The 24,420-nt window shown below is 32.1% G+C and overlaps 1 protein-coding gene across 3 annotated transcripts; it reads left to right on the forward strand.

Annotated features, from left to right (window-relative positions):
• The first annotated feature begins 1,112 nt into the window (after positions 1-1,112).
• LOC124354703 lies at positions 1,113-24,091 on the forward strand. 3 transcript variants are annotated; one of them, XM_046805354.1, is made up of 6 exons: positions 1,113-1,209; positions 1,295-1,435; positions 14,241-14,618; positions 16,889-17,014; positions 19,790-19,941; positions 23,822-24,091. In XM_046805354.1, the coding sequence occupies exons 2-6, from the start codon at positions 1,384-1,386 to the stop codon at positions 23,963-23,965; spliced, it is 852 nt and encodes a 283-aa protein (XP_046661310.1). In that variant the 5' UTR covers positions 1,113-1,209; positions 1,295-1,383; the 3' UTR covers positions 23,966-24,091. The 3 variants fall into 3 exon arrangements, with proteins under 3 accessions (XP_046661310.1, XP_046661312.1, XP_046661311.1); XM_046805355.1 differs by having other exon boundaries at positions 1,172-1,190; XM_046805356.1 differs by having other exon boundaries at positions 1,136-1,435; positions 14,227-14,618.
• Positions 24,092-24,420: the final 329 nt, after the last annotated feature.

Consider the following 24,420-nt stretch of genomic DNA (forward strand, 5'->3'; position numbering starts at 1 on the left):
ATTTAAATTTGATACCATTCTGCACTGGCTTGTGAGCGAACTCTAGAGTTTACCATTAATTTTGTTTTATAAAGACCTTTAAAAAGATGTGTAACTAGCAGGGGTTTACATTTAAAATTTCTAATTAAGCTAAGATTTATTATCTTGTGATACTAATAGATAAGTGATAAGTGCAGTTTTATAACTTACAGGGTTATGCTGAGTTCGGTCTTCATAGATGTTGTTAAAAAGTTAATATCGAGTAACCATGCCTTTAATTTGCCCTGCATAATAATAAAGTGTTCAGACTTTGGTCAATTTGACTTTTTTGGACAGAATTTGTAGATTCATTTATGTTGGTTATTTGAATTTTTCCACTATTGCACCTGGTCAGTCTTAGAATTCGACGGTCTCCTAATAGTGAGCTATAAACTATTAGCATCTGTACTGTAAAATGTATTAGCAATATTAAGAATGTTAAGTTTAGCTCCAGTTCACCTTCCTCTTAATGCATTGTCTGGAATCTGATGCTGTTTCAGACTTGACTACTGGGATCTGGAGCCATGTTTGGCTGATGTGATAAAAAAAGTTGATCCCCCCCCCCCCCACCCCCCCCCCCCCCCACCCCCCCCCCCCCCCACCCCCCCCCCCCCCCACCCCCCCCCCCCCCCACCCCCCCCCCCCCCCACCCCCACCGAATAAGCACCCTCTTTGAACAAGGGGGTGTTAATTCAGGACCATGACTACATTCATGCATTAACTTAGCACCCCCTTGCCATGACGTCAAAGCCCCAGGGGGTGCTTATTCCAAGGGGTGCTAAAGCAGCGTCCCCCATCTGGCAAGTGCTGCTATTCATAAGAAGAAAACAGCTTACCTAACTTCAGTCAGTCCTGTTTCGTAATATGTTCTGTTACGTTTAGCCTTAAATAGATTTTACTGTGATCTATTTCTTGTTCTGTGCATGCAAAATGGAAACCACTAAAAAAGGAAGCCTCTCAATTTTCATTCCATTTTAATAGAATCTAGTACATGGTAAAATATTTAATGTTTATTGTTTACCAGGGATAGAAGGGAATATTGTTTCTAATTGGTGGGGCTTTTATTTTCTTGCGTTGGAGACACTGTTTAAAATCAACTGATAACTGATAAGTCTGTCAAATTTTAGTTTTAGTGTTGTGATTGTGATGGTTTAGTTAGTTTTCTGAGTGTGGTATGATTTTGTGTCGCAGGTTGTTGTCACTGAATTTTATATATTTTGAAAGTGTCTGCACGTTTTTACATTTTAATTAACTGTTTCTACAATTTTAATTTCAGAGCTGCCTGGCGCTTACATACAATTGAGTGTTGAAGTATTGAAAATTACAAAACAAGCCCAAAGTTACGGCTGAAGCTTTAAGCCCATCATGGCGCCGATCAGCAATGAATCACGGAACGCCAAATTAAAGGGAGTAAAGAGTAAGTTAATTTTAAAATTTAAGCATTAATTAGGCCTCTATATGCTAACAGTTAGCACAATTAAATTAAATATGCATAGTTCTAATCTATTTTAAATTATAGTGCATCTAGGTGACCTTAGCTCTTTCAGATTAACCCACCTACATTTAGTGTCATTTGGCTGCAGTATGATAAGCAGTCACAAACAGCAGTGTGAAACTGCCCATAGATTCCATCCATAAAAAGAACTAATCCTCTGACATGAATCCTAACCTGTTTCATGAACTACTCCTGACCTAGTTCCTGAACTAGTTCAATTAATAAAACTAAATATTTTTATTATTTAAAAACAAAAAGAACAAATACAATAACAAATCTATAGAATCTACTTAACAGCCACGTAGGTGATGATTTTGATAAAACAGCCTATACACATTGAGTATATCGTCTACTGTATTATATTACTATCCTCATTCTTAGTGCCACAAACACAATGGGATGAAGATTTTTTAATAATTATATTGTATTATCGGTATCAATTTAAATTAACGTGACCATGGAAAGGTATGTTCATTTTTTTTCCTGAAAACAATATTGAAGAAAAAATTGTTGGCAACGAAAATCAAAGTAGCTGCTACGATTTTTTTAAATCCTCTGAAAACTCCGTTTTTGACAGTTTCCTATAACTCCGTGGTCTGCTCAAACTCAGTATAGCCAGATTTTAAAAACCGATTATCATACCAACAACGAGAAATTGTCGTACTTTCATATAAAATAATCGTACCAAACACATTTAATGAAAAAGTATTTTATGTTCGTATAATAAATTATGTTATAATTAGCTTTTGGTTTGTTACTTGTATAAATTTGTCAAAAATCTTGAACATGGTACGATAATAACTACCCATCGTGTATCTTACCGGCGCATAAAATCGATGAAATTATCGTACCTTTACCTATTCTTACCCTCCTAGTTCAGTAGTGGTAATGGCACACCTTTGTGTTGGATGTTCGGTATCTCACGTGGAAGCAATTCGTAAAGACGAGTATGGAGTTTTATGATGCCTGCCCGCTGCGCAGTGCTGCACACTGCTTGCTCTTTTAGAAAAAAAATTATGGTTGCCTGTAAAGTCGGTTTTACGGGCGAAGATTTTACGTGACAACATCTTTTTCTCGGTAGAATATTTATTGATATGAATATTATTAAATTGCACAATAGGAACAAGGAATTGAATGAAAATAAGAATTGCACAAATTTTAACTATAGAAATATATTTTGTTTACTAAAACATTGTACATAATTTGAAATTAATTAAAATTTGTTATTGTAAATGGTAAAGTTGAATAAAACATTTACTAAAATTGGAATTTGAAATTCTTGCTAAACACAGTTAAATTCTAACTCCGCGCGTGGTGATTGGTCGGTTTAGTTCGTTTGTTTGGTCGCACTGTTATGACAGGTTAGAGGTTATAATTTGTTATTTTAAATGTTTGACCAGCAATACGCGCTGTTTCTTCTCAATCGACTGAATTACGATTGATTGCAGAGTGATTTAAACTAATAATTTACTTAACACTATCAACATTTGTCAATAGTATGACATAACCTATAAACTCAGTTTCTCAACTTTTGTGTCAATCTAACAATTAATCAATCAATCATAGTTTACGATAATGAAATATCAGTGTACAATTATTTACCTTTATTGTTGTAGTTGTTGTAAATGACGAATCTAAGCACTCCACATTTTCAGGAATAAACCTAGTTATCTGCTTTATCCCGTGCGGCGGACCCACAGTTATCTGCTTGATCCCGTGCGGCGGACCCACTGGACGGGCATCGTAACGTTACCGGGCGTTACATTTTTTCATGAGTGACTCCGAGCCGCAACCTAATTTAAGACGTTGTCACGTCAAAAATTAACTCGAGCTTGCAAAAGTCGAATCCCAGATCACGTGATGCCCCTGCTCCTTAACGCAATAATGTCCGAAAGGCATCAATATAATACAACAATATACTTTCATATGCCCCCAGTTCATATGCACCTGTGATAATAATACTTGGCTATAAATGCCCAACCCATGAAAAAAAAAGTTCATTTTCCATGGTCACGCTAATGTAAATAAATACTGTATTATCTGTATTAATGACCATACAAAGTACTGAAAGCAAAACGTTAGACCAAATAACATAATATATATTTCAAAGAACAATATCTAGTTAGGAAGTAGACATTAATGTATAAATATTACAAATTAAAATATAATATATAAATATAAAAAACAATAACATTTACACTTATTTATTTTCAAGGATATACATGACTGCTTACGAAGCAAAGAATACACATACTGTTTTTGCCGCCATTACTTAATAACGAAATACATGATTTTTATTTTGAATTTATTTCTAAACACGTTTTTACTTTCAATAAATTTTGAATGATGATGTCAAATTGAATTAAGTTTTAGGCTATAAAAATGTTAATATAGGTATAGAGAAGTTATATTTTTGATGTAAAAGAAATGAATTTGTTTTTTAAATTCTATTTAAAGTACTCTTGAGCCGTGTAGGCTATTACTTAACAGGGTAGACATGTTTGATAGCATTTAAAAAATGCTCGAATGGATCACCACCAATAATCATAATTTCTCGTCAATGATGGGCAATGCAGTTACTTCTGAGACAAGTTTTTAAAATTTCTTTATAAAAATATTTTGAGGCAATATTTGTATAATCATTACCATTGTTTTTGATGTTGTCGTTAACCTTATCCTACATAAACGAAATAACAACAGTTCGTCAATACGTCACTAGTCTAAATAAAGAAAGCTGGCAATGATTAATTATGAATACCTATAGAAAGTGTTGTATTCAATAGTATCGATATTCAAAATCGATAATCTTCATCCGATTGTATTGCTGCCGCTTATTATATTGTAGCCTGTCATTTCATCCTGTAGTGTTTGACGTTTTAGAGCTTCATTCAAGGTTTAAAAAAAATTGTTTCAAATATAAATTATGAGCAATATATGCAAATGTATATATTTTTTGTTTATAATTAAACAAAGTAATTTACATTTTAAGTAGGCCATAACAAAATTTTATTTAAAAAATTTTTTAATGAAATGTTAATTTTGCAAAAAGAATTTCTCAAATTTGGGGGGAGGGGGAAAACAATCCCTATCAAATCAAGTTATTGTGAAAAATGTAAATGTGAAATAGCCATTTTATGTCAAATTTCATCTAGTTTTTCTCAAACTAGATGAAACCACATTATAAAACAAAAATCGGTTATGCACATAAATTATGGAAATTGGATCTATACATAATATTTTGGCAATACAAGTTTTTCTAATACATTTGTACATGAATAAAGCCTCTTATATGCATATTTTCTTACTCAAAATGAAATGAACTATACAGCAACAATTAAATAAATTCCATTACTCATTTTTTTTTGAAAAGTATAAAAAATTTACCTTTTGTCATTATTAAAAATTTAACAAAAAATTATACAGCAAAGTAGGGTATAAGACATTTTTGAAAGTCTGTACTATAACAAAATTTATGGTTTATGACTGATGGAAAAGTTTTTGTAGTTTTAGAAAACCACGAAATATAATTTTATAAGTAGGCTATATTATGACAATACCAAATTTACAAAATAAAATGTGATAATGCGCACTAAAAGTGTTACTAAATTAGTTAATCTGATTTACATCAACCTAACCATTGCTGAATTAGAATGAATAATAATATAATCAAGCAGGTATATCAATATAATACTATTTCACTAAGATATTGTCTATATCTTACCCATCACTAGATAGTGCTTCGGAGTGGCTCAACATAATGGTTGTTCTTCTAAAACCAAAAATATAATATTTACTTATTTTCCTTATTTCCTTATTTTCAAGAGTTATATTCTTAATTTGTAAACTCACTATATTTATAGAACAAAATTATATTAAATGTGTGTATTTTTTATCCTTTGCAGCAATTTTGGTAAGATTTTAGTGCTACAAAAAGATTAATGAGAATCATCATGACTGGTGCCAGTTCTATTGATCAATGCAAACTCTTACTTATAAAACTAAAACTACATACCACAAATTAATATGTATTCGATTTAGTTAAGTGTATATTCAAAAATCATAACCTCATTAAAAATGTGAAAACCATTATAATACTAGGCGAAGACAAGTGATTTTTATAGTACAAAACGGCCAATGGCAATTACATTGTATCATTAACTACAATAAAATATGTTACTTAATTAATAATGAACAAAAACCTAGTTTTTGTATAACTTTGTTATGGCTTAGTAAAAAACTATTTATTTTTATTGACAATTTTTTAATAATTTTTATTTTGTTATTGTTATATTATTACATCTTACAGTTTTAACTCAAGAAGTAAGTTTTAAGACAACGTGTATGTAAAATTTAGGCTTGGGATTTACCTATAACTATCGACAGTATTATATTTTTTTAACATAATAATCATTATTATTTACATTTACAAATTATATGTTTCGTAATACTTCATAAAAACATTGAATAATATAATCATTTTTGAGATCAAATTCCATGTCAAATCAATCTGAAGCATGACCTCTTGGATGTTTGCAGTGTTTATTTTATTAGTAGTTTAGGCTACGCACCAAGAATGTTAAAAACCTCAAAATTTTAAAATTTTACAGCTATTAATTTGTTATGTATCATAGATAAAAATTTTAAAATTTCAGCAATGATTTCGTACATTTAAAATATAATATTTCTGGCACTAAGTTTCGTAAGGAGGTTAAAATTGGTCCCTTTTTCATAAGCTTTTAAAAACTTTGTTGATAAGTTTTTAAATGGCTAATATTGACAACAAAATAATGATTTCTTCCAAAATAAAGAATTTTGAAAAACTGAAAAAGGCTCCACTATATATTTGTGTAATATGTACTTGTTTGCATTTCATTCTGTTAGATGTATGCCAAGTTTCACCATTTAGCATCAATTAATGAATGGGGATTAATCTTATTTAATTCATCAATAGCCACATAAAAACAGTTACATGACAGGCCATGCTGGGAGACGAGTGACAATCATAGTAATGTCTTTTATTTTGAGACATTTAATTATATTGTAAAACCCACTTAAAAACAATTTTAGTTGAAATAGCATCGTTTAGGCCTATTAATGATTAAAAATTTTTAAGTTTTATTCCTACTATTGCAATTTAGATTAAATTAAGTGTTCTTAATATTGTATAATAATCTATTGTGTGTATTTTGTTTATAAATGTAAATATATAGGTATAAATAATTAATAATAAAAATGCAATATTGAACATATACATGTAGTATGATATAAAAAATGAGAGAGTCTTACAGTTATCCAGAAAGTTTACACTGTTGGTATTGTCACACGTATTAGTATTGTGTGTTCTCTGCATATATAATGTTGTATATTTTGCACTTTTATTTGATTTCCTGTGCTGTCTCCAGGCACAACGTCCACACCATCCTTGTATTCCGGAATTATCAACTTCTCTAAAGTCCTAACAACACTCGTCTGCAATGGCGACATGAAGTTTTGGTAACATGTAAAGTGGTTTTAAAAGTGAATCTTATTGTTAATTATTAAATATGAAAGTTTGAAGCAAGATTTAATTGGAGCTTTGATCGGGATTATTAGTTAAGTGACTTAATCTAAATGTAGATTCAATAACAATATAGATTTTTAATATTGTTATTGAATCTATATTAAATCTATAACTATATAACAAAACTTACCAACACATTTCCAGGCCAAAGCTTTACTGGGACTGAAACTGCCACATGTATGATTTATAACAATATTGAATAATGATTATTTATTCTTTCAACACTTTATTAGTATAATAATAATGTACACTTTTTATTAACCCTGACATACAGAAAGAGTGAAAGTGAATTTGAAAAGCACAAAACATGTGAACTAATTTTTTGGTTACAGTACTCTGATGAACTTGTTTCCTGTGCTATCAGTTTTGCTTGTTAGATATTCATATGCAGAGAGCGTGTTTTAACTGGATTGACAACAGGTTTTTTTTTATTTATTTATTTATTTTTTTCTCTAAGAAGCCGATCCCCTTTTAAGTCTTATTCTGCCCGTCCTCATGGGCCACTGGCCTGTGCGAGGATCTTATCAAACAGAATAAGGGGGAGAGTCGATACAGTACAAGGTCAATGGTACTGATAAAAAGTGCAAGGGTCACAGACAGGATTCAAACCTGCGCTATCTCTAACTCAGACTCAAAGTCCGACGTCTTAGACCGCTCGGCCATCGGCACTCACTCCCAAGTTCTAAGTGATTTGATTCAAAAAATACATTGATATATTTAATAAGGAAGTAATGACTGTTTGAAAATATAACATAAAAATCGTTATTTTTGAAAAAATTCATTTTAAAGTTTTTAAACATTTTAACCTCCTTATCTTACACATTTAAGAAAACATTAATGTGCCAAAATAGTTTTTAAAGTGTATATTTTTAGTTGAAACACTTAATTACAGCTTCAAACTCAGAAATACATGTAATCTTATATACAGGATGTCCCATAAGTTAATGATAATACTCAAGGGAGCTATTCAGCCTATTTCAATTAGAACTTATCTTATTAGACCAAGAGATATTTTAACCCAAGAGCTGGCAATGGTGTCGCTCTGTACTGGCGGCTCTACTTTAACAGCCTCGCAGACGTTTCTTATAATGTATCACATTTCATAACTGTTAGTCCAAATATAAACTGTTATATGTCAATGTATTCACAACTATATGGAGAGCATTGTAATAACAATATCTTATTGTTTCCATGGAAACATATTTTTATTTTTTTTACAAAATGTAAGAAAAATGTTTTTTTGGAAATTTTTTTTGTAAATACTCCGTTGTGTAACTGCTTAGCAATAAGCTTTACATCAAAACCGTAAATGGATAACTTATTCGAAATTTTGTCCTGATTCCAAAAATATATAATTATTGTAACTTTTACCTCAAAACGTATGTGTTACAGGGCTTTGTATGAAAATGCACCCATATTTACTTATTTTCAAAAATGCGTACATTTCTAAATAAATATTATGGTTCATGGGTAAACATAATCTCTTGAACTTGAGAACATGGGTAAACAGCGTCACTAGATCCCGCCCTGCGAGCTCTCTAAGATCATTTGATCGGTCTCTAAAGTATTCACCCATACGGAACAACTAAAACTATAACCTAAGAAAGCTAAAAAAAACAATAATAACAACACCAAATACTATTGGATTCGTAACCTCAAACACAAAACCCGGCACTTGTTTACAGTTTCACAACAATGTGGTTGACCCGTACTACGTTCACGTCAGCTGTCCAAAAAAACAATGTTTTACCGTAAACAAAGAAGACAATAATCGAAGTAAGAACAGTAAATCGGTACTATAGTTATTGCTCTTCCAGAATATATAAAATAAAAATCATTTATATGACTTTAATTGCCTACAATTTCAATAACTGTACATGTCTACTTTGGCGACGAATATTCGTTGTTGCCAAATCGGACGGGCCTTTGGCGACGAAAATTCGTTTCATACCAGCTCTAGGGTTAAGATATTTGTTTGAACATTTTAGGTCTCTTATTGTATTTATTTTAAGACCTATATAGCATTTTGTAAAACATTCCATTTCAAAATAAAATTTATTTTTTATTGATACAAGTAATTGAAATTTGTACAAAACGTTATGTGCTGCTACGAACTGAGGAAAACATGTTCAGAAAATTAGATTACTGTAATATACACTGAGCAGAGATTAAATGAGCTACTTGCGCCAGGCTCTGCTTCAGGCTGTTCAATTTCCTCTGGAACAGCATTATTTTCTACTGCAGGGAAGAGAAGGTCTTTAAATTCCTCCTTATAGCAGAATGTTGTACAAATATTTCTTCCTGGCATCCGTCAATCCAGGAGGAATTACTCTTTCCGGAAATCTTGAAAGTCCATCCTCGGAGGAAAACATTTTACAAACAAAAACATTACCATCACTTTCAAATTTGCAGTTGACAGTACCTATGTAGGTTCCTCTAAATTCGACTCATCACTACTTGGCAAATCACGTCAACAGAAGAAATCTTCATACATTTTGTAATCATCGTCACAGATTCTGTCCACCCCAAACTCATTTAATACTTTTATAACTTGTTTTTCATCTATTGTTAGAGAAACGCCACAACAACAACTCACCACAGTGACTCTACACAGAATAAAATTAAACAGCTGTGTTATGACAAGTTGCAGACAGTAGCTGATCGACTACAGTTGGGTTAAATCAGTGGCTTATTTTCACCCTAATAGAAGAATATTATTATATATTTTGCTATATTATAGATAGTTAATTTGTAAATATTAATCAAAATACTGTTAATTTTTATTATTACAAACTTCAAAATACAAACGAGTATCATCACACTACATCAAGCAGTTTTGAGGAATTTATTTAGCCAAATAATGAAAAGGGACACAAAGTCGGCTATTGTTTTGGTCCTGGAAATGTTCTAATAGACAGAACTCGAAGTAGTTGATTAAAATGACGCTACTGCAGGACACTAGGACAGTACTGATTTAGAAGGTATTATGTAGGATTTGGAAAAGGGAACCAAAGTCGGTGCATGTTATTTCTTCATAACGACTTTGTGTCCATTTTCGCCGGCCTGACAAAAATCACTTTATTGTTATTAATCTAGTGTTTCGATAACAAATAACTTTAAAATTGATATTAGGTTATGAAGTAAGAGTTACAGAAAGATCATCGATCTCCTTTACCAACTTTGGGTCCCTTTTCGGTTTCCGCATCACATATGTAGTGACAGCCCTATCAATATAATTGAGACACACATGGCTGATGTTATCAAGGTATACAAACATGACAAAATATAGATTTTGCTCACAGCATCTCAGATGACTTCACCAGTCCTCATCAAATGACTGCTGGTGTATCAATCGTTTAGAAATCATTTAGGGAGCATCTCATAGCACCTCACCAACCACTTAGCCATAAAAGAGAGCATAAATGGTGCATCTGTGTTTAGTTTTTTTTACCAAAGACAGCTATTTTGGTAAACCAACCAAAAGTAGTTATGACACTGCATTCAAGCACTTGACTGAGATCTTAAAAAAAGAAAACTACAGTATATTATTTGTTCTCTAATTGGCTGTGTGCGTGACAGGGTCAAATTGAGCCATTTTTTCAGCATAGTACTAATGCTAGAATAACTATTGTGACATATGCCCGAAGACATAATAAAATGCTTAAAAATGAAATTACTCATGAAGATTTCGTTGCACGGTCAAGTACCTAATCTGCAAAAGATCTGGGACAAGTTCTTCACCCCATTGTGATGGTAGCATTCCTTTAGTCAACAGCAATGATTTGATGTATCAAGCGTGTGTGATGTGGTTAAAGTTGTGCTAGGCATCCTCACGTTTAGCGAGAGGCTAAATCAGAGTAACTGTGCCAATGATCTAAGTGCTCTTTCATATTCCAGTAATGTAAATAGTGCTAAAGTAGACTGTCTTTCAATAGAAAATGGATCCATGAACAATTGTTATTTGATCAACAAGGGATTAAATTTAAATCATTGTACAGACACTTTAAGTACTGCTAACACAAGTAATATAAAAATTTACATGCAAGAGTTTCTTTATCAAGTTCATGCAAGAGCATTGGGGAATCAAGTTTTTTAGAACTCATGGAAAAACAACAAAAATTACATAGAATATCAAATGATCATTCCAATTAATACATATCAGCATGAGAATAATTTAAAAGTATTCTTTCTTAATATTCAAGGTCTTACTAATATAAACAATAATAAAATAACAATTTTGAAAAGTTTTTTTACACAATTACATAACCCTAAATTGGTTTGCATCACGGAGCATTGATTTAGGGGGTGAGGAAGCAGTGTTTGCCTTTCCATCTGGATATCATTGTGCCAGTGCATATAGTATAAATAATCATATTAGGGGGGCTCTACACTGATAATTATATCAGGTTTGTTCACAACTTATTGGAGTCAAGAGCCTGTGATATCATTCGTTTTTGCTCTGAATTCCATTTGAAGTGTCCTCTAACTTCATAAATGAATTAAATATAGTGGTGTCTATATATCACTCAACATCGGACAATCCCAAAAGTTTCCTTAAATCTTTAGAGGGTTTATTGAATTACTTTTAGAATTGGAGCAACTACACTATAGTGATGGAGGGCGATATAAACTACTAATTTGATGTAACAACCGATAGTGAAACTGCTCTTACTCTCCAAATTCTTTTAAGACAGTATAATTGTTACCTGAACTGCAGCCCTACAGGACGTTTAAATTGCCTGGACAATGTCTTGTACCAAATAACAGAATTTTTTAGGTTATTTCACCTGCCAAATTATAGAGTTTCCTTTCTCAGATCACAATTGTATTCTTGTGAATCTGAGGAGTATCACCAATTGTACAGATTATGTGAGAACAGCTAATTTTATCTTTTTTCAATCCATTATAAGATATGGACTTATTGTGTGGGGAAATGCAAGTACGATTAATAACATTCGTATCTTTCAAAAAGTCTATAAGAATAATTAACTTACAGCCACTTGAACATTGGACACCTCATTTTAATATTTGTAAAATCCAGACCATAATAAACCTTTATCTCTGTGACTTTATGAAATATATCTTTCAAAATCCACAATTAATAAAACCTAGCAGTAAAAACACTCCCACAATACCAGGAATAAAAATGCTGTATCTATTCATTTTAATAGATTGAGCACAACTCTTGAAAGCCATTCTGTTGTTGCACTCTCCTATTTGGTATACAACCACTTTTTAACAGTAGTGCTAAAGTACAGTAAAACATATTTTTCAATAAATATTACTTATGGCTGTTAGATAAGCCATATTATGCACTGGACGAGTTCTTCTGGTTAAAAAACATTTTATTTTTATTTCCTCAATGCCACTGGCTGTATTTGTGTATTGTAGCTTATGTTGAGGTAATATAAAATATAGATAATATAAGATTTATAACTGACTACATTTATAATGAAAGTTGTAATGAGACTTTGTCAATGATCTTTATTTTTATTGCAATAAAATGTGTTAATTTATAACATTTGCTGAAGGTTTCTCTTCAACTGTTGGGGTATTGAAATAGTTCCGGCAGTTCTTGTGCTAAGTCTTTTAAATATGTATCATCACATTGAACTGTTTATTTTTGTGATTGTAGATAATAATATTTGTAAATCCAGCAATTTTAAGCAGACTGAAAAAACTGTATGAGTGGCCAGCAGTTGCATTCTAATATACTAAATTAACTCCATATTTTGTACAGTTACAACTTAAGAATGAAGGCGTTGCCAGATTCATGATCAATTATCTATGTTTTGCATTGCTAACCAAAAGATTACAACTGTTTCTTTAGGCAATAGGAGAGTAGCGACATGTTTTCTTTAAAGGCAAACATACTAAAATTCTCAAATCAATTCTTATGTTGAGGAATTTAGGTGGAATCTTTTTTTACATTTTCTTATTATACCTATCATGGTTAACCTGTGGTCTCTGAGAAGGGATGTAGCCAGTTGGTACCGAAGAGGCCATTTGTCAGAGTTATAATGTTTCGTGCCATTTCATGAAACATATTGTCCGGTTGTTTACAAGTCTTTGTTTACAACAGCTTAACCTGAATTGTCAACAATGTAAGGGCCTTCAGACAACTTACCATCATAAACTGCCATATTGATTTTGTAGAAGATCGTTGCAAAACTCATGGCAAATATTTTCAATCCATACTTTCCCGGTTAGATTTTAATTGCATTGATCTGTGAATGATCCAAACATCTCGCCAATTGTGAGATACTTTTTGACAGAAAAGTTAATCTTATCCCATTCTACTACACTTTCAAACACCTCATGAATAGGAGCAAACTTATCAAACTCTTTCCAGTGCATTCTGATTATGGCATCTTCTAATCTCCTAGCACTTATCAGAAATTTAAATCTCTTCAAGCTTATACAGTTGTGGATAATGAATTGCTTCGAATCATTCAGAAACATAAAGAGTTCTAATTGCATTAGGATTTTCTTTTCCTCCTCATTGTTCTTTCTTTTCTACATTTTGTAGAAACTGTCTTATCTTCTTCAGTTCAATCCATTTCCAATGAAAATACGTACACAGTTCACAAAATATTTGCTTTGCATTAAACAACACACATAACTCCTGCAATGTCACAAATATTATATACATGGGAAGTTGCATTGGTTGTAATTGACCTGGTAATGTTGAAAAAATTCAAAACTGCCGTTTGGGGTATAAACAACCAATTTTGTACTTGGTGCTTTATTGAAACTAGCTGTTAAAGGGGGATCAGGAAAGTAGCTAGCAGTCAGTGAACTTTTTTAAAGGTATAAGAGAGGAGGGAGTGTTCACCTGAACCAAGTATTTAATACATTAAAAGGAAACACATTGACCCCTGACAGGTTAAAAAAATACAATTGTTTAGTAGCTAAGCTCAACAATAATGTTATCACTTTTTGTATGCCTGAAAAATTGATTTGAGGTGAATCTATTTCATTTTCTCTTGGGGGTTTACCCCAACAACCGTGGTTCTGAGGGGTGTCTACCAGTTCTGGTGGTTATAAAAAAGTATTATTAGTTAGTCCTGATATTGAAATTAGATCATAGAGTATTGTACAAAAATTTGTTGATCTGTCTTTATATTTAATAATTTTCTTATAACACTAGCAGTTAATTGTTTGCAGGGATAATGTCAATATTGGGAATGCCTAAACGTAAAGGAACTGGTGAAAAAGAAAAGTATATTAACAATGAAGATAATGTATGTGATGCTGTACCAAAACCGCCTCGTGGAGAGAATTATACATCTAACAATGATTCTATACCATACAATGTAAACATTGGCTCCGAGAGTACTAACCATGATGAACATAGTGATGATGAACAAGTAAAACCAAAAATAGAAGAAATATTTGATGAGGAACAAAAACCTAATTTAGAAGAAGAATCTGATGAGGAGAAAAAGTCGAACTTGGAAGAAGAATCAGATGAAGAGCTCAAACATAAGAATAGAAAACAACGCTTTCCTGATAATTCCGGAGGATATCCCACTGGAGGAATACGTAAGTGCTTATATTATTCTGAAACAAAAACTATCTTGCTTTTTATTAATAATGTCCTGGTTTGAAACCTCTGACTAAGCTGCTCAGAAATTACAGGTGGGAAGAACATACCAAATACTTGAAATCTAATATTTTACAAAAGAAAAACTATTTATTAAGAATATTTCTACTAGTCAAACTAAACTAAGTAATAAATTTTATGAAAAACTTATATCCACACAGTCAGTAAATTAATCTGTTTCCCATAAATGTTTACCATATATTGAAAATTGAGTAAAATATTAAAACCGTCTAACTTTTAGTTAAAAATGACGTGGTTCAGTTACAGATTTAAAAAATCTAGTCCCCCCAAGTTGGTAGCAATTTGTCAAAGATCAATATCATCCAAATGGTGTAAAATTAAAAGTTGGTATTACCATTTACATGGTTGACTGTCCATAACTGTGTTGTTACGAAACTTAACAACCTTTTGTTGAAAGTATCTTTATTTAGCTCAGAGTTAAATGTCAAACCAAATAGTTCTATGTAATGCCTGTGTTACATGACAGATATTACATTTATTTTGATTAATTAAACCAGCACATAATAATTACTTATTGTTAAATAAATTTAGAAATTGAAACTTTTACATCCAATCTATTAATCTACATCCAATCAGTAAACTGTCCAATCAAAATTATTCAAATTTAGATTATTGTATTGCTTTGTTTTGACCCAAAACTGTTATTACGGCTTCATTAATTTATGGACTGTCACAAAACTACCTAGATCTGTATTTTTACTTTTACAATTTTAATACAAAAAGAAGTATTGTGATCGTTCTTAAATATCAAATTTTCAATGGAAATAAATATTTTTGTATAGCCAGTGGAGTAAAACATTTGGTTTAAGAGAAATCTCTGTCTCTGTGTGCACTCAAATGTGTTATAAAAATATCACAGGTATTCCAATAATAGAATTAATTTTGACCAAATTTTTCATGGTGGTATACTTAATTTATTAAAATAAATTTTTGGCTAGATTCTATTTTGTCAAACTATTTCTTAAACTTGTTCTATGCAATGTATTTTTTCTAATACAGGAAACAAGCCATGCTACAAAGTCTTAACCCTTAGAATGCTGAATATAAATTTATGTACTTTCTTTTAGTGTGCTAATACAATAAAAAATCCTCTTACTGTATTAAAACAGGAAGTTTCCATGCTCACCATGTACTTGAAACAAAAATCACTTCTCGCTCTTTGAAAGTCAAATAATATATGGTGTAATTTTATGGGGTGGAACAGAGATAAAAAAAATCTTTAACCTTAATGGTTTATTTTCAAAAGAAAGCAGTTAGAGCTATTATTACTGGCCAAAAAATTGTAGTGTTTGCCCTCTACATCCAAGAAGCTGTATTTTGTAGTAAGAAACCAAATTCCAAAAAACCAATCCATCCATAGCTATAATACTAAAACAAGATCTGACTTTCTTTTTAACCTCACACCTTTATGCTTTGAGAAAAAGCCATCTTCTGCTGGGGTCAGAATATAATGCAACTTCCTCAAAATCTTCAAACTGTTAAAAATAGAAATTCAGGACAAAGGTAAGGAAATGGCTGTAATGAAACTACAGGATTATTACTTTTGAAGTATATATTACTAATGCTTAACACCACCAAGACAGCTTTTAACAATATATCTTTTGTAAAATAATTGATAGTATTACTAAACTTGAAGTTTATGTATGTAAATAAATAAACTGATGCAACAGAGTATTGAAGGACCCAAATGAACGTAACAAGTCAAGACTGTACCTTAAGCTAAAATCTTCAAACCTTTTATAAAAACTAACTAATCAAACAAATTAACTTCATTACATGTATCAGTAACTTAATAAAAAATGCCCTATATGTGTTTTCCTGCACCATCATATAACCTATATAAAAGATTGTTTTGCAACTTTACTACCTATTAAGTTTTTGATCCCAAAAACAATAGTGTTCTTCCTTGGACCAAGAGGAGCCATGTACCAAGTTTAAAGTCTCTAGGATCTTTCTAGCAAGAGTTATTGCACAGAAATACAGACGACAACACGATTTTAAGGACATGTTGGATCCTTAATAAATAAATATGATTGAAGATTTAAACTATTATTATTAAGTCATTACATTTCAGGACCGCTGGATTTGTTGAAATATCAAAATACATTACCTAATATGTAAAGAAGGAATATTATGTCATATTTTGGTGCTTTTTTCACTAAAATGAAAAATGTTGTTTATCTTTCAGAAAACAATATGTATGTAAGTGGAACTAACATTCACATCGGTCCAGAATCCAATTGCTACTATTACATTGGCTACGGCAACCCGAACCAGCTCCCTAAGAATCTGGAAAAATCTGAAGCAGTGAAAGGTAAACAATTGTTTATGAATAATCTGAACATTTATTCATATAAATGTTAATATTATTAATTATTGGACATAAATAGCCCAATAAAAAAAATAGTCTTGCATGTTAATATATATATGACTTGAAAATACGAGGGCTATCCAGAAAGTAGATTATGTTTCGCTCTGTAGCTGCAAGGGGAGAGACTATTATAGCCATTTTTGTGTTGGGGCGTTTCTCCGTTTAGTGGCTTTATAGCTGTGTTAGTGAGAGGTTACTGTCGTTCCTTGTTGTTTTGCAATAGCAGTTTAAAAGTGGTTATGCCAAGTATTAAGAAATCATGCAAAAATCAAGAAGATCAATACAAAATAAGTGCAGAGGAAAATTAAGTTTAAACGTTTTGTTTTTATACAACATCTGTCAAATCAGAATAGAGAAGTTCTGGATGCTTTGAAGTTGGAGGTGTTTACTGTCCGTTTCCTCATCCACCTTACAGTCCGGACCTTGCACCCAGCGACTATTACCTGTTTCCAGTAATAAAGACCTGGCGTATGATACAGTGCTTTGATGACAATGTGGAACTGTGGGAAGGTGTGATTACCTGGTTGAAGTTTCAGGCAGTAGAGTTGTATAACGCTGGACTTTTAAAACTAGTTCACCACTATAATAAATGCCTAAATTTGTATGGTAACTATGTTGAAAAATAGTATTTTAGTGACAATTTCAATTTTTTTCTTTACTCTGTTTTTTGTTTATATCAACGTAATCTACTTTCTAGATAGCCCTCATATTTTTACATATTTATTTTTGACTTATTTTACTGGATTTACAGGAGTATTATAAAATTATCTCTTTAGGAAAAAGTAATTAGTATAACTTTAAACCATTGACATGGTATTTTGTTATATTGATGTATTTTAGCACCTAGGGATTCCTATTAAATACAAATTGTAATAGCTTTTGTTGTAAAGGAAATATAGCTAAAAAACTTACAAAATTATACATTTATTATTTTATTACTATGCATATATATATAACAATAATAACAATTCTTTACTTACCAAAACGATATATACAAATCAATTTACATAGTTTGTTATTTATATATAGCATATAAGCCTAATAATTTTATAAATATCAAGAGACATAGGAATTGGTTTTGAGAAACAGTGTCATTTTCATTATTTACAATGACCTTGTTCACGAGTACCCCAACTAAGGCCCACGGGCTGTGTTTTGCCCATGAGAGTGTAAGCTGGTGAGCAAAGATTAATTTCCCTTAATAGTAAAGCTACGATTAGTTTTAGTATTGAGGAATAAGGCACCACACCAGCTAAACCAACAACTATTAGTTAAAGTTCATCTTTTAAATAATATTGCTTACTATTAACACATACGCTAAAAATGGCTACTGTAATTATTTGTGATAACACTTGTTATATTAGACATTGAGCCCCTAAGTAGTAAATGTTTTTAATTGTATTAAATTTAATGGCCATGGCTAAGTGCTCAAAGTTTTGCAAACATAAACTTTCTTAAGATTTAGTTTCCCATGCTATTTATAACAATCAATTGGTACCACAATATGGTAAAGAAATTGTGCTTGCTACATAGAAAAAAAAAACAAAGAAGTGCCCTGACATGTAAAGGCTATCAGAGAATGAAGTTAGACGAATTCCTCCTCCCATGCATACCCAGTGTTCCTTGTGTACAGATCAAGCCTGGAAAGAAGAGGGTAGGGTAGACCCTACTCTGCAATATGGTCCTCCTCCTCCCGCTAATAGCCTAACTTTCTCGTGGCTTGACTCAGTACAGTCTGCTCCCACACACGCACAATGTTCCTTGTGTACAGATCAAGCCTGGAAAGAAGAGGGTAGGGTAGACCCTAGTCTGCAATATGGTCCTCCTCCTCCCGCTAATAGCCTAACTTTCTCGTGGTTTGACTCAGTACAGTCTGCTCCCACACACGCACAATGTTCCTTGTGTACAGATCAAGCCTGGAAAGAAGAGGGTAGGGTAGACCCTAGTCTGCAATATGGTCCTCCTCCTCCCGCTAATAGCCTAACTCTCTCATGGCTCGACCCAGTACAATCTGCTCCCACACACGCACAATGTTCCTTGTGTACAGATTAAGCCTGGAGAGAAGAGGGTAGGGTATACCCTAGTTTGCAATATGGTCCTCCTCCTCCCGCTAATATCCTAACTCTCTTGTGGCTCGACCCAGTACAGAAAGGAGTCTTATCAGCTATGGTTTCACTTAGGGGAATGTTTCATACATATGAAGATAATGTCTATTTATTTCTCTAAGAAGTTAGTGCTATTCCAGCCAAGTCAATGTATCCTCAGTCTCTTCATATAGTTATTGGAAATGAATATCCATTTGTAGAGAAGCTAGTGCTTCTATTTCTTCATAAATCTACAAAGACAAGGAGAACATTGTCATCACCAGAGAAGTGTTTTCCCTGTACTGAATAACCAAAACTTTTTTTCTTTAAAGGAGTGTCCCAAAATAATATGATTAAATTTTATATAGTAAAGACATGGCAGATTGGTTATGCATGAAATGTGGCAGTTGTTTCCCACCAGAACAACTAAAGAATATTGAATATTAGTATTTGTTACGGTTTTATTGTTGTTGAATATTTTTCGTGCAAGTACTAAAACAAATAAAGTAAAAACGCTAATTATATTATTGCCCTTTTTTCTTACAAAGAAAATGTGTGCTTTTTGAGTATTATTTTAAATATAAATTTGTTATTTATTAAATATTATTTTTGTTCATTGGTTTTTTTTTTTCAGAAATATTGAAGTCCAAGGAGAAAGTTGAGGACAGTCATTTGATAGTTTTGTCTGAAAGCTTTGGCAATGAATGGAGAAACATTGGTTTGAAACTGTTATTCACAAAAGTTCAAATTGAACAGTTCAAGTTAAAGCACAAGAAACGCAAGGAGGTAATATTTTAGAGAAATAATATATTAGATGATATTTTAGTATTTTAGTATCTTAATATATTTTTTATAGAGTATTATAATTGTAATAATTAATTATCTATTTCAATCAATTGACACTATTTAATGTACAGAATGTGCAAACATGAGTAAAGATTGTTCTGTATTGTTTTTTGTATAACTGTCTTTTTATTGTTTTGTAATTAAACACAACTGTAAAATGTTTATGTATTGAGTTATTGTTAGGTATGATAATTATGAATAGTTTAACTCTTCCTCATCTCCAGTGATGTATTCTCTGCCTTTGCCACATTCCATTTCCCATTTCTTTTATTTTGTCTTTCACGTAACATTGAAAACTATCATAATGTCCATAAATTATTATTCTTTTTTAATGCAAGATATCTTTCCATAACAAAGGTGATAATATAAAAATAATTCATACAATGGCTTTTTAGTGTATAAATGAGTGAAGATGACAGTACATTATATAGATCATTAACATTTCATTGATTGCTTGAGTTCTTATAACATAAAAGTAGCATGGAGTTAAGGTTGCTCAGACATAAGTAATTTGTTTCTTTTTTACCCTCATATAATGTATTAATTTCTCTGAAACAGTAGTTCAAAATGATAGTACGTGTACAGCCATAAATCATTGGACAATAAAAATCCAGAAAATTCAATTAACAATGTTTCAGTAGTTAATACATTTAGCTCAGTTAATAGGTTCAAGACCATTCAAGATGGCATATTTAGTCCAAAACAAAACAAATTGCCTAGCGTTTAAATATACTATATGTAATTCAATGGACTTTTGATACAATTAATAGAAGCAGTAGACTGTGGTACTTAGATATGTACTACATTGAAACATGAATGTTTTATAAATAACAAAAATTAAACAAACTTTGTTTCTCATTAGTTGTAACTCAATGTGTATAATTTAATACTTTTGACTGAAATCAAATAAAGTAAGTATCTAATCAGCTCAGGTAGCCACCCGACTGGGAAAACCGAGAATAAACCAGGAATTTAATGCAACTGGAATAAGCCGGGAATCCTCCTGTCAAACCGGGAAAATCTCAAAAACAAATTTTCCATCTCCAAGAACTTATAAAATCTAGAAATAGTTGACATCTGCTTGAATCATGACCTGATTAATTTCAAAACATTGTATTTTACAGGTCGCAGTCTGTGAAATAGTGAATAACGATCGATATATGTTCGTGAGCCCCTTTTCACGCTTTCCAAGGTTGCACCCACTAGTGTAATTGAGTTTTTCTTGGTTAGTTCTACCCCTGTGTTGTGGCAAGCCTCCCCCCCCTCCAAACACGTAACAATCCATTGGACAGTTATGTCGGCCGACCAATCGTTTTGAGGCCTTAGCCACTATACCAGCGGTACAATGTAAGCATTAAAGCGCCAGTGTGGTAGTGATAGTGATACAAGCGGTGTTTGTGGGTATTTATAAATTATAATGGGGTTTCTCCAATAATCCACTCTTAGTTCTAAAGTTTCATAATTTACATGAGAATAAAAATCAGAATTGTTCAAATTCGGCTTATTTATTTCTAAAAGATAATAGATCAAATAACAATAATTAGAGTGAAAAATAAAAAATAACTTGTTGGATTTAAAAAGTCTCTCTTTGAATTAAAAAATGACCTCTAGCTTCCTCAAGGAAGCATATCTTCTAGCTTTCCTATGATCAAAATTGTTAATTGCTTCATCAAAACTTAAGACTATTTGTTTTGACTGATTCAATGCAAAGCACTGCCACACAAACAGATGAAAATCTAAATATTGTAAGTAATGTAAATATTTGAAATTCAATTCTTCTCATCAATTTTAGAGACAATTTCATCGGTCACAATGCTTGACCATCCACTTTGTTTTGATTGCATATGGTTTGGCCATTTTTAAACCATACACCACTAATGCTCTCTACCTTCAATAATCACATCTTTCCCATAAACTTCACAGAATTTGCGATAAATCTCAATTGGTGTACTTAGCCAACAACAACCATATTACCAATCGCACTTCACAACTCGCAGGATTTTCAATTGTCACACATATTAAACTGCTATAGTAAAACAACAAGGAGCAACAGTAACCTCTCACTAGCATGGCTCGATAGCCACTGAACTGAGAAACGCCATGACATCAAAATGGCCGCAATAGTCCCACTCCTAGTGGCTACAGAGAGAAATGTAATCAATTTTCTGGATAGCCCTCGTAAATGTGTTTCAAGTTTTTTTGTGTATTTATACATAAATTATTTTAATTATGCACAAAAGTTACTATATTTATAAAATATGAATACAAAATAAAATATTGTCAGCATTTTCCAATAAACATATTGAGGTACACGTTAGATACTTGTTAGTAACAGTACACAAGTTATCTCAGAAGTTTTTGATGTTTAGTAAGGCGTGGAAACAATCGGGCACACAAAGCGGAACGTTGCAATCGTGGCAAATCCAACTCATGTCCTGGCACTGCTGCTCGCTGACGCTGGTCCACCTGGTATGCTGTCCTTATCTGTAGCAGGGATGGGGTTGGGAGAATGCCGGGCAGTGAGTCACAGGGGAGCTAGGTCTTGGATCTGCGACCATCAGTTGTATCAAATTCAGTCTAAAATCTCCCAGTTTGATTTTTTGTCTTGTATTGAAATAGTATGTAGGCATTGATTACAGTAATGTCAATAAAATGGAAAAACATTTCTTATACCATTTTTCAGACTTGCGGGCACTGTCATTGAACGAGATCTGCATATCTGCCTTGTCAACAAGGGCAATATTCTTATTTTAGACAATGACTTCATAATTGCTTCCTTAGTTTTAGGGTATTTTTTGCAAGTGTCTACCATTCGAGGATCATGAACACTGGAAAGCATCAACAAATCTCTCTTATCTACCCATTTTTCAGCTGTCAGAGATTGTGTTTTTGGGATTTATGTTCTCCTGTCACCATTTTAGGAAACTTTGCCATAATTTTCTGTTGACCTTTACCATTCTCACCGCACCAGTTTCATTATCATGAAGATTTTGAAACAACAAAGGACCAGTGTCATGTACCAGTTATCTACGTGTAGTATATGTTCTAATCCTAAGTAAGTTGCCATAAGAGTTGCAACGCCTCTGAAATGCCAAGGTTTCCATTGTTTTCAATTGGTGTTTCCTTTTTTGTATAAACTATAAAGTCTAAGACATATCCAGTTTGACAGTTGCATAAAACAAAACATTTAACACCAAATCAGTGTCTCTTCTTTGGTAAATACTGTTTGAGAAACAGCCTACCCTTCCATTACACTACACTCCCATTAATACAAAGCTTTTGATGTGGAATAAAGGAAACGTTGAATACTTTTTTTAGTGTACAAGTGATGACATTTAGCTTTTGCAACACATCACTTTCAATTTGTGCATCATTGTTAGCTAAATTTAAAAATCTCAGTAGCATCAAAAATCTGTCCTGAGAAAATACTTTTCTAAAAAAGGAGTTGCTATCAAGGGGTTGGTAGTCCAGTCGTCATTTAGTCGTCCATTTTACTCATGGAACATTAAAAAAATAATGTTCCATGAGTAAAATGACAACCTAAAATGTGTAGATCTTGGCTTCAGACCTCTGATACCTATCAACCCATTTATTGATTTTAGAATGTGGCCGAATATTAGTTACGGGTTTTACCTGTTGAAAGTAACGGTTGGTTTTATGAACAATGTGTCCCACCAGATGGTTATCAAAGAGGACCTTGAAACAATCATTTTCAGTGCAGTTATTATTCCCACTCGTATTGTATTATTATTGTATTTGGACTTTAGGTAATGTTTTGAGTTTTTATAAGTAATATGTATTGTATTTTGTAATATTTCAGGCCTCATTTCAAATGTTATCAAAATGGCGCAGTAATCAGAAAAATGCTACTATTGGCAAGCTGTGCAGAGCCTTGTGGGATACTAAGCTGGAAAACGCAATCAAGGCCGTTAACAATCTCTCTTTGAAAATGGATTTATGTTAAATGGTATGTGAGTTTTTGTGTAACAAAATGAATTAAATGAAAAATATGTTTTCAGTCAAATTTACATATTTTACTTAAGACTTATTACAACATTTCCGAGAATTATTAAAACCACTTTGTCAGTGATTTGGCATTTGAATTACCCTATGATATGTTAACAAAAATGTAACTACATAAATATCGTGACATTATATAATGAGTATACAAAATATAGAGAGAAATTGCTCGTGGGTGGAATGAGTGATTACTAATCGATATTCATGTTGCCTCCGTATTATGAATAAGTACTTTGAATAATTTTTATGTGGAGATAAAAATTATTTAAGTTAAAATTAGTCAAATCTAATGGGATTATTGAATATCCACATACATCCAAGTTTTACAGATTTGTTATATAGTTGTTATATGTACATATTCAAAGTGGTCACTTTTTTATAAAAATAGTGTTGTATGTT

This window comes from Homalodisca vitripennis, chromosome 2, assembly GCF_021130785.1.
Source record: "Homalodisca vitripennis isolate AUS2020 chromosome 2, UT_GWSS_2.1, whole genome shotgun sequence".
NCBI lineage: Eukaryota > Metazoa > Arthropoda > Insecta > Hemiptera > Cicadellidae > Homalodisca > Homalodisca vitripennis.